The 12,091-nt window shown below is 37.8% G+C and overlaps 1 protein-coding gene across 1 annotated transcript in view; it reads left to right on the plus strand.

Annotated features, from left to right (window-relative positions):
* The window catches only part of LOC104163700 (beta-chimaerin), a 92,897-nt gene that overhangs the window by 5,893 nt on the left and 74,913 nt on the right, over nucleotides 1–12,091 (plus strand). The window contains exon 3 of the mRNA XM_009702793.1: nucleotides 2,371–2,426. Coding sequence (XP_009701095.1) covers nucleotides 2,371–2,426 — 56 coding nt within the window. The remainder of the gene's footprint in view (nucleotides 1–2,370; nucleotides 2,427–12,091) is intronic.

A 12,091-nucleotide genomic window follows, 5' to 3' on the forward strand; every position in this document is an offset into this window, starting at 1 on the left:
TTGTTACTTGGGACCATTTCCTCATCCTGCACATTTAAGGCAGCATATAATTTATTATTATTATTATTTATTTGTATAGTAAGAATCTTACTACCTTTTCTTTTGATGTATTTCTAGATCAGATATCTTTCTCAGTTCAGATTATTGTGCAGATTAATTACCCGTGCCTCTCGTGAGAATGACAGCAACCTTTTCCAGTCTATTCAAAATACAGTTAAGATGATTTGTCTTCCTTGCATTCATCATGAATCCCCGCACTGATTCATCCCACTGCATCCTATCAGCATCCAGTTTTTTTGTGTTTGCTTTCAAGTCTTTCGTATATCTGCCCTCTCCTGTTAGTCATTCCTTCCTTTGTTTTGTGAAATGCTGACTCTTCTCCCCACCCTTGCTTCTCCAGTGCTATCAGCCTCAGGGATCCTTTCAGTCATTTCGGAGAGCTTTTCTCATTTCTTATAAATGCGGCACATCACAAAATAGGCTTCCTGTGTGTTCTTCAGACCAACTTGTTGTGCATGTCAGCTATCAAGGTTATCTTAGAAACATCTCCACTAGCTTAATTTGCTTTGCCAGTTAATATTTAAAAGGTTTGGTTATTGAAAAATAGGATCTTTGTGAAGTGTGATTTTTCAATTAAAATTGAAATGAATAAATTGGGGAAGTAGATCTTTAAATAGGAAGCAATCGTATTCTTGCAATATTTTGAATCCTGATGTTCATTCTCTGTACTGGAAATGTATGGGGGAAGAAAAAAGTTACTATTTTCCTGTTGGATATATTTAGTATTAAGCATCAGTAACTTGCTGAATCAGTGGTTATGCTGATTTCAGACATTTAGAAATGGACTCTAAAATCGTGACACTGGGCTCCAGAATAATCAGTTTTCAAAAATGATCTGTGATTTCTGAAGCAAAATTTTCATGCTTTGCTTGACAATTCTTTTGGATACACAAGTCATTTGATGACAAAAGAGTAAGAAGAAAGCTATGAATCTTAGTCACACAATTGCAAGAGGTAAGAAAGACCACAAGTTATCATGAATCTTGTGCAAAAGTAGTGGGAGATCTGGCAGTGCTGAATGATGCAGGTTAAATCCAAAGCCTCATACAAATTCAGAGCTGGATCACATCCATATGCATTAAAACTGGTAGCAGGTATAAGAAATCATGAACTCTCTGTGCCCTTCCGAGGAACCAGGGATGAAAGTTGGGTTGGGTAAAGGAGAGATTATGGTTTTTTCCCCCTTGACATTAGCAGAGAACAGAAGCCCCCAAAGCTTTCACATCCCCTGAGTGACAAACTTGGGTGCAAGCCAAGGACTTCCCTGCTTCTCCGATTTCATTGCTCCTAGCCCCATTTAAAGAGAAGGTGCAGAAGGTGGGAGAAAGTCCTGAAGAGTAACACCTACCATTTCAATTCACTTTCTGCAACAGGGCTTCTGTGTTTATCAAACCTCCAGGCATTTATACTCTTCCCATAATCTGCCACCTTTCGGGGCATAATTCTGAGCTTCACAAGCATTATGAAGAGCCCTGTCCTAGAAACTCGGTCTTTTAAAAAAATTCGTAGACATGACATGATCTTTCCAAGTACAAGAAGGTCAGCATACAGAAGGTCTTTCTCAAGGGAGGCAATCCAAACCTCTGGGATTTTTACTGGAGTTACGGAGAGACAGTCTGTCTGCGTTGGAATTGATTACTGTCATTGCATGTCAGCTTCTTCTCACGACTCTGGAGTGGAAGGGAAGGAGAGGATCTCATTAAATACGTGCAGTGAAGAGGCTGGGGACCTGGGTTCAGCGACTACCCCTAGCCTCAGGTCTTTCTCCTCCAGCCCTCAGAAGACTGGCAAAATTGATCCAGGGCCATTTGAATAGGGCATAATTGCTCTGAAAGGAATGTTTCTTGCTCGTCAGTAATTGCTAGCAAATCTTGAAATAAATTATGAGATTGTGGTGAACCCTTTCAAACATGCTGAGCTTTTTCTTGGCCTATCCAAAAAACCACTGGTGTTACTGGTAAGTAATCTGTTCCTGAATTGTTACAGCATGGTATACACAAAAGTGAGATTTTATCCTGAGATACACCTAATAAATCTTTCTAGCTAGTCTCCCCTGGTACAGAAATGTAATAACAAGTACAAAAGGAGATAATATTTCTGAAAATTAAACCAATGATCACTTTAGTTAGTTTGCAGGTCAACAACCAATTTTCATATAAATGACTTAGATATACTGAAATACCTCCATTTGCTGTCCTTTTCTTTACATTTGCATTTTCCTCTGCAGCCTCTGGCTAAAAAGACTCATCTGAATAAAAGTTTGCGTATGTTGCCATCTTCTAATGATCTGTACATTTTTGTGTTTGACAGTGTATCAGTTGCAACAAGAGGCACCACGTCCCAAGAGAATCATCTGTCCTCGGGAGGTCAGTTCTTCTTTCACTCTACCTTGTTAAATCTGATGAATTGTCAGCAGCATATGATTACCAAAAAATCTTTTGTACAGTCTGCGGGTAGTATTCGCTTTAATTTTTCTGAGCCATTGTTTTACATAATAATTTTTCTTAAAGTTGATTAATTAAAGCAGATTAATATTTGCTAATTAGGCATGGGGGCCTCATTCTACCACTAGAAGCCCCTTCATTAGACAAATGCTCATTAATCATTGCTTAGTGTGCTTTTCTGTATACTACCTTAAGTTTTTTGTTTCCTTGTCAAAATGAAGGTGTATTTTCTTCCTGCATCTGCATATGAACGTCTGCATGATGTGTTTCAACAAGATACATGTAGCTTCAGTTTGTTGAATGAATTCTGCCAAGGATTTTGTTCAAGTTAAAGTACTGAAGTGATAACCAGAGAGCTTGGTTCTATCACAGAAACTTTAAAGATTATAGGATATTTAGAAATCTATGGGGCTGCAGGTTTGGCTGAGTCACCTTGTCTCCCTGTTTTCTTTTTCTGTATTTCTCCATTTCTACTTAGTTAAATACTTCAGTTTCTCATCCTGCATGGTATAATAGTAATGGAAAGCATATGTAGATGTCTCTGCTCGTTCGGTAAAACTGTGATAGCTTTATCTTCTGTAATGTCAGGGAGAAATTTTGTGCAAATAGGCATGTAATACTAGCAATAGAAATACTAAACGCATGAAGTGATTGCATGAGGTATAAAAGATGATGTGAAAAAAGATAGAAACTGCAGTTCATTGACGTGATATATAGTTGTACCCTCAAACATCATCCTCAACTCCGACCTGATTCCCACACTGTGTACCCATTGAAGCAGAGCACTAGCATAGCATCTGTCAAATGTTAACACATACAATCTCAAAACAGTTTTGCGTGGGGCAGGAGGTTTTATACCAAGGCACAGGTAGTTTGCCCAGGGTCGTGAAGAAGATCCATTGCGAAGCCAGGAACTGAATCCAGTTTTCCTGAATCCACCCAGTGCCTTAACTAAAAGGCTATTGCATTTTTCTCTCAAGTGCCTTCTGCTAGTTGTTTCAGGGCAGGAGGAGCAGGGTATTGGCCTCAGACTGGAAGTCTTCGAGCCCTGTCAGTTCAGGATGGTCCCAAGACATATATGCATGATACTAAGAAGGGCAAGCAAAACACCAGAGTGGGCAAATCCTCGTGTCATCCTTTCTCCCTGTCAAAGACAAGGCTCGGGGAGATGGAGCATGCAGTAGCCCTGTGGGGCTTCAGTGCACGTATGCTGAAGGGTTTTAACAAGACCTTCCTCCCCAAAATTCTCACGCAAAACAAATGACAGGTAGGTCTTTGTGGCTGGTATCCTCTGAAGGAGAGGACATTAAGTTTTTAACTAAATAAGTATTGCATAACAAGTATTAAAATAGTAGTGGTATAGTTGAAAACAGTTAAAGTAAACAGTTTATTTACTTCCAGTGGGCCTTATAGGAGTTTCTCACTTTGTGTGAGATAATAGTTTATCTAGTATTTTATTTATCTATTTCATACTGGAACTACTTTGAGGAAAATCTTGTCTTGAGAAAACCTGATTAATAAGCATTGAATGCTTAGGAACCCTTGTCTACAATTTGAACTCATCTTTGTGGGGATACAAATGACTTAGTCTGAGTAAGTTTAATCCAAAATTTATTATCTAATTCAAATGAAAGCGTTACCTCCATGAGTGAAAATTTGAATCAAGGTAAAATGTGCTTTTAAAGTGGAGTAGCAAGTGTATTCTTGTTCTAGAAACAAGACTATCTACACAGGTAAGTGGAGTTAATGTGCAGCTGTGAACTCTTTACCAATGTTCTGTATTGAACTCATTTCCTTAGACTCAAGAACATGTTATGTACAACAGAAATTATCCTTTGCTCCCTTTGCCTGATGTTTAAAGACCATTCATATTTAGTGCCTATTCAGGTCACTGCCAAAGATTTGCAGAAAGAAGCCAAGATCATATTATATTAACCAAATTAATACGTAATTGGCAAAGCAGTACATAATGAAATAAGTAAAAAAAAAAAATCTGATTCACATAATCTGGATTTGGTTCTGACTAATGAACCATTTTGAGTGGCTCACTTCATGGACTGAAGAGAGTCCTATTTTGATTTGTTTTGATTTTTATTTTTATTCAGTTAAACAGCCGACAATAAGAGACTTTATTCAGGAGTAGGTATATAAAGCAGTATGAATTTGCACAAATGTGATCTTTGGTTGACTTCTTGTTACTTGGATTTTGAATCTTTGTGTAGCTCAGCTGTATGTGTTCACAACCCGATCTCTAGAAACACAGATTCTCTGACCCAAGAGCCAAAAAACACTGCAACACTGATGATGTGCTTTATTTTTACATATAGTTGGGGAGGTGGGGGCAGGTGGGGTGTCCTGATACCTGGATTGCTCCTTGTGGTTCATATTACCAGTTTTATATAAAGTAGAACTACACACTGTTTTTATGGAGCATCACAGATTTAGAGAGAAAATTCAGTGCTATGTTCCTATGGCCCCTATTAGCTTTTCCTTAGCACACAAACTGTAAAGTGGCTGTTTTGTGGTTGTTTTTCTTGATTCTAGTTTGACTTCGGTGTAATCTGATGATTATATAGGCTTGCTTCACTAAAGATGGTGTCTTATTAATCTTAAATTTCTGTCAGCAACATAGAAAGATCTCAAAATCTGATTTTGTGTTATGTATGTGAATATATATTAATTGGCAATATGATAGTTATTTAGTATGCAATGTGATGCTCATCCAACATCTGGAGAGCAGGTGTCAGAAGGATGTGTGACTGATCGGGGAAAGATTTATCTCTCCATGTGCATATCATAGGAACTGGACTTTGTTGAGGGTGTTCTCTTGTATAATTTAGGATTCAAACAAATGTAAAAATTGCAAATAGTTTTAAATCCTTCATACTTACAGGAAGATGTCTTTCATTCATGATTGCCAAATTCTGCACTATTCACAAGGAAATTGAAGCATCTGCTGCAAACACAATCTGTAACACCAATAGATAAACTTGAGAAGGGTTGGAGGTTTTTCTTTTTTGCTCTCACCACTTGGCATTTTCATCATTCCTCCATCTTTTCCATTGCCATCTTCCACATTCTCCACATTCATTTGCTCTTCCATTACCTCTCTGTTACTCCACAGTCATAGGGGTTTTAGCCTCAGATCTCTGCAATTTTACCATCTGATTTGTGTGGATTTCTTGATTAACTATACTGTGGAGACAGAAATCACCTCTCCTGATACGCAAACCACCAGACTAAAAGCTGGGACTGTAAATAAAACATGAACATTTATATCTTTGTGTCTTTGAGCTTTGCTATCATGATATTCCTTTTCTTTTTTTTTTTTTTTTTTTTTGCCTGCATAAATATCTTGTCAGTGAAAGCAGGTCATTCCAGCAATGGGAATCATATTGAATGAACTATTAGGGCTTCAGGTATCTAACGGCTTTTAATTAATCACCACTGACAGCGGGACTAGTGTGAATATCTTACCTTCCCAATATCATTGGATTTCTGCCAATATCCTCATTTATAACCGTATTCCTTCCAGCAATGTTTTAATGATTTATTTTTTAAATAGAAAAAGTTTCGTTTAAAAGGGCCATTCAGGTGGAGGAGTAGCTTTTAAATATTGTGCAAGTGTGATGATAGGCACCAAAGAGTTAGATTCGTGTTGTGAAGAAGTCATATTATAAAGCATCTTTTAGGGTTTATTCTACAGAAATGCTGATAAAAAAATTACATTCTCAGAAAATAATTCAAGCATTCAACTTCCTGGTTTTATTTGAAAATAACATTTTAAAGAATTCTTAATTTTAAGAAATGTTTCAGGAGTAGACTATTCACAGTTAAAATATCTTTTAAAGAAATGGAGGCTTTAACAAAGTAAGAGAATTAAGGAAAGATGGTGACATTATTTGGGAATATTTTTAGTTAAACAATAGGCTTGTTATAAATTTCCTTTGAAGAGGGAGTGAGTCTTACCCATGAGTTTTTGGATTACTTTTGTAGAGATATTCATACCTGTGAATGCTATTCCTGTTCTGTTCCAAGAAAGCTTTAATTGCTGACAGCAGTTTTTGAGGCTGGTGAGTTTGTCTGCGTTAGACCTTGCATATTCCTAACAGTGCCTTGGCCAAGCCAGTGTCAGCAACAGTGTGAAACTCATCTAAATTTCCCTAGTGTAGACAAAGCCGTAGAGCCCTAACTTATATTATTATGTAGAAAAATGTCAGTTAATTGCCTTCCTCATCATTCTGAATTCCAAATAGGTTGTGTCAGAAGCAGCAGAAATTATTGTCTCTGCCTTTAAAGTATCAAAATTACGGTTTCTTGATTAAAAGCAAATACAATTACAAAAGGGAGACTTTTCTCTGAAAAAAAAAATATCTTTTTGCTTAAGTGATTGTAAACGACTGAAATAATGATGGCATATTCAGATTGTAGCACTGAGAGTCTTTCACTCTAACCATCCGGAGGGTCAGGAACTGTTTTGACCCTCTGGGTATCCATTACCCAGATTTATCAACACAAGTGTATAGATAGTGGCATTTCATAAAGCATAGCTGTTGAAATGGTCACTAGCAGGTTTATAATGATATTGCCATCTTGTACATTACTAGCAGAGAATATAAAGGATCATTGCACATCTCCAAAACTGAACCACTGCAAATTATTCTTTACTCAGTTATCCTTAAAGTTTCTTCTGAAGCATGAGATTCAAGCTAAGAACAATGCAATTAGCAGAGTATCATTTAAACAATAGCAATATTGAAAAGTGCTTTAAAAATGCTAGTTACTTTTGTCAGTTCTTCTTTCAGGTACAAAAATGGTTTGTATTTGTACATAAGAAAAAGCTTGTGATTAGGTAAGCTTGAGCAAGGTTGTTAAAATTAAGCCTTAGTAAGATATTTGCAGAGTATATCTGCCTGGATAATAAGTATTTAATCATTGCAATAAGTCTTCCATGAATTCCCTTATTCTGCTAACTTAGTGACTCATACAAGCTGAATATTTCTTCTTTCCCTCTGCCCTCATCTTCCTAAGAACGATGTCTACACTGTGGTAAAGTACACACAGTAAAGAGAGGTGTAATAGGCATTGAAATTGGCCGTAAAACTGGTGGTAAATAATGGAAGTAAATGGGAATTTTCATGGCGCTTGTTCGAATAAGTCTACTGCAAAGAGTCAGACAGTACCGTGAGAAGGTGTCTCTTACTGTCAGTCCTGAGAGCTTATCTAAGATAATTCAGAATATTATATTATCTTTTCCTTAGAAAGAAACCTTGGAACACACATAGTGACGCACCAAGAGACCCCATTAGCCAGCAATTAAGTGAAAATGAGCAGAATTGTTCTGAAACCTATTTTCATTAATGAAAGTGTACATATAAGACTTAATGGAGCCTATATCTTCAAATTCTTATAATATTGCTGCTGCTTTAATTGTGTTTTTACAATCCTGTCTTTATGATAGAAACAAAGAGAAACAAGGAGGACACAGCAGTTGTCTGTGGGTTGCAAATGAAGCTGAAGAGCAATTTTGAATAGACTGACAAAAGGAGGAAAGTTCTTCAGCTGAAATCCGTAGCAAAAGTGGAAAGCCTGGCTGCACTTAGAGGGGGCTGAAAAGAGTTGAAGGCCATGAAGGGTCTTTGGTTAAATTGGTGCAGAGGACCCATGGAATGTCCAAATGTATCCAGCATCCCTCTAAACTGGCCACATGCAAGCTTTCCTATTGGGTTTAAAATGTGGGTTTACACCCAATGTCATTTTTCTGTGGTATCTCCATAGTGAATTTTATCCCACGGAATGCCTGTGATCTGCAGCAGTGGATGACAGAAAGAAGGGAGGCTGGAATATTGCTTGCCCCAAATTCCCTTGTATTCATCACATCAGAGAAAGTTGCCAATGTTTTTTTCCAAGGCACTTTAAGAGCTGACAGGGAATCTCATCTCTCCTAGAGTCCATGAAGTCTCACCCCACTGCAGTAATGGGATGGTGGAGCACTCAGACAAGCCACGTCATCCTCATTTTAACAGTCCATTGACTACTGAACAGAGGACAAAGCTTTCTAATTATTCTGCAGACACAATAGCAAATATTTCATTTAAGTAGTTACAGCTAAACAAATCTAGAAGAGGTTTGTCTGTTCCACTTGAATTTCATCAAGTTTGATTTACTAATGTTCTAGGTTACGATTTGCAAATTAGGTTGGTGTTCCATCTTCATCAGAGGAATACAGTATGAACCAGTTGGTGCGTTTATTGATCACCGCGAAATGGAAAAGTTAAAGCCATCTTTTTGGAAGACAGGTTCGCAACTTCTGACTAATGAGCACAAACTGTATGTAGCTGTCTTTATGGACTGATGAACTTGCCAGTTATCCCTCTGTCTTGGCGAGAAAACTTCTTTGGGAAGTTTTGCCCTCTCCATTTTTTTCTTGGAAGTGGGTGATATGTTTGTGTGTATATTTGTGTTTGTGATTTTGCTATTCTCCTATTTTTTTATTTCCTTTTATCCTTGTTACCTATCGGTCTTTTCATCTAGTTCTTTTTATTTTGACGTGATGTCTAATGTAAGTAGTTTTCAGGCCAGAATAAATGAAAGCCGGTTTCATATCTCAACCTAGATAAAGTTTATCAATAAGCCTATGTGTAGGTGAAATGCTATGTGATTGTATAGATTTACATATCTATTCCAATTTAGGCCAGTATTCCTTGTGTCTGGTTATATAATATGTAGGAGGGAGTCTCACCGTCTCTGCTCTCTAACTGATACTTCATGAGGTGTCTTGTGTCTTTTTTCAAGATTCAAGATGAGAAACACAGTATTGAACAGTTGATGAATTTGTATTTCCTAATATGAATAAATATAGAAACTTTACACATCTGTCTATCTTGCATCCTATACTTCCTGTACATGCATGTATATAGTTACACACACAGAAGGATCAAATCAGCCAGTTACACATGTCTTTTTGGAACACCGAAGTGAAGTAGACAGGAACATGATGGAGTTTGTATGGCTTTCAAACAAGGACTCCTGAATTTTAGAGTTCAAAATGAAAATTCAGAAGGTTTGCAATGTAGGTTTCTGTTTATCCTTTGTTTCCAAAATATTTGCATATCTGTTTGAAATACCATCATGACTAACTAATATGTACTGACATATTTTAACTGCCGTGTACCAATTGGTAAGAGAGTGTGTGTGTGTGATAGAGATGTTTTTGCGAATAGTATGTCTCATAAATAGTTTTCAAAATATTCAGCTTTGTTGAAATGAAAGTGTCTATAGATTACCATATTGTTCATCGCTTGGGAAATAAATATTGTCCTACTTAGTATTTTGCAGAGGAGCTAATAGGATCTCCACATGTTCCAGACTCAGGAAAATAGCTACCACTATCTAAGCTCCCTTATTCCTCTTCAGACTTTGCAGATAGCCTGACTTAAGAGAAACATGTGCAGTTCCCAAGTACAGAGCAGAAGTGTTCATAAAATTGACAACAGGAGATAAACTGAATTAGTATTATTATTCCTCCTTGGATTTTTGCCTTCATCCTTCCCCTGTCCCCACGCAGAGATGTTCTCCCAGTGTAACAAAATGGCAGTGGGTCTCACCCCACGATGTTACAGAGAGGCTTGTCTAAGGTCCCCTCCTCCTCATTTTCCACCTACGCCATCCACTCTCAGTGCTGATGGGTTGTTTCCTGGTTTTCCTTCCACACTTCCAGCTCGTACTGGAGTTTACAACCAGTCTCCAGCAGATTGGTTATAAACGTTCACTTGGCACTTCGCAAGCGCATTCACGAGGCACCTTGCTGAAGCGCTACAGGTTTACATCAAATGGTAGCAGTGAGCTGGTTAGGAACCATGGCTTTTGGGGATGCCATGGGGTAGGTGACATAAGACCAATAGATTTGTGCAGATGTACTGTGGACTGTTGTGGCATGTGTCACAGGAATGTTTTAGTGCTTCTCACTGGTTACAGAATTACAAGCAGCGTTTAGAGCATTGATGCGGCTTGCTGCATTTATCTGCTGCTGCTGGGGATATTTTTCCTCCCATTTAAATGACTCAACACATCATTCTTGGAAAAAGGGAGCACAGTTTAAATGCTATATTCACATTTTTCATCTTGCATTCAAGGTAACATTGATATTCCCTCTTACATTTAATGATGCCCTTACTGTGTGAATGGAAGCTGCATAACAAAATAGATGGCTCCTGCTTTTGCTATTGAAGTTGTTTGAACCTGACCCTGTCTCCCCTGACTATTTAGCAGCAGCCTTCTTGGTTAAGATTTATTTCAATTTATTTTAGCTCATGTTCAAGAGCATATTATTTTCTTAACTAGGTAAGAATTTTTTTTTTTCTTTTCTTGTTCAATCTTGCTCTTTTCTATTAGGACTGAATATATACAGAAATATATTCTGGGTTAGTAGCAATAGCAGATGTCCGTGTTGGGGGAGATTTTTGTTACCTTCTGGAGTTTATAGTGTTTTGTCTGGTATATTGATTATTGGCTGCTGGACAGTTTGCTCAAGGTCATAGATAGGAAACAAACCCAAGTTAAAAATACCCTCATAAAGCATGCTTTAAAGCAGCTCTTTTGGAAGTTTGGTACAAGCAAGTAAGCAAAAAAGCAAACTCGATTCTTTTTAAATTCTTTGTCTTTAAAAATGATAGAAATAACCTTGACTGAGTGGAAATCAGCCTGCAGTAAGTGCCACGGTAACAGTCAGAGCTGCTGAGCCTCCTGTGTTTCTTTGCGATGCGTTATCATTCTGCAAAAGGGTCGTTGTACATCTTACCTTCTCCACAGGTTATGGCATGCCATCAGAGCAGAGAAGTTGTGCAGCTTTGAGCAGCAGTTACTGAAGGCGTTCTTTGTGATCTTCACTTTTGTCTTTCTTTTTATATTCTTCATAGTAGTGAAGAACTCCACTCCTACCTTCTCCCCAGCACTGTAAATTTTACTGCGGAATATCTTGTTGGAAGATATCAAATGCAATTTAGTGCTTTGCTATGCTGATAGATTTAAACTGAGTTTTGTTATTTAGAGACATGTGGTATTATTGCAGTTTTATATGTGATTTATACAAGCTATTCAGTCTGCTCCCTGCTAATCCCTATCTCCTTAGAGCAGTCCAGGCAGAGACGAGGAATAGGCTGGATCGTGGTATCTCGGGGCCAGAAGAAACTCAAGAGGTTGTCATCCCTGTGTCAAGAAGAGATGTTTGCATATCCTCTTCTTAAAGCCTTTCAAGGTTGAAGATTTCACGACCACCTCTGCTTATTTACTTAGTGTTTAATTATTTTTAACACTTTCCTAAGATCTAAGCACTATCTTCTTTTTTTCAGTTTAAGCCTATTACTTCTTGTCGTGTCCAGTAAGTGCACAGAGAACAAATTCTTTTATTTCCTCTTGAAAGCGGCCTTTTTTCTACCTGTCTGCTACAGCCCCTCTCTATCTTCTTTTCTTTAGGCCCATCTCTTTTCATGTCTTTCACGGTTGCTAAATCCCTGCTCACTCCAGTTATTTGCTCCAGTCTTTCTTGAGATGTGGTGCCCAAACCCAAACTCAGTATTCCAGCTGGA

The sequence above is a fragment of the Cariama cristata genome, unplaced genomic scaffold (genome assembly GCF_000690535.1).
Source record: "Cariama cristata isolate BGI_N322 unplaced genomic scaffold, ASM69053v1 scaffold1006, whole genome shotgun sequence".
NCBI classification, from domain to species: Eukaryota; Metazoa; Chordata; class Aves; order Cariamiformes; family Cariamidae; genus Cariama; species Cariama cristata.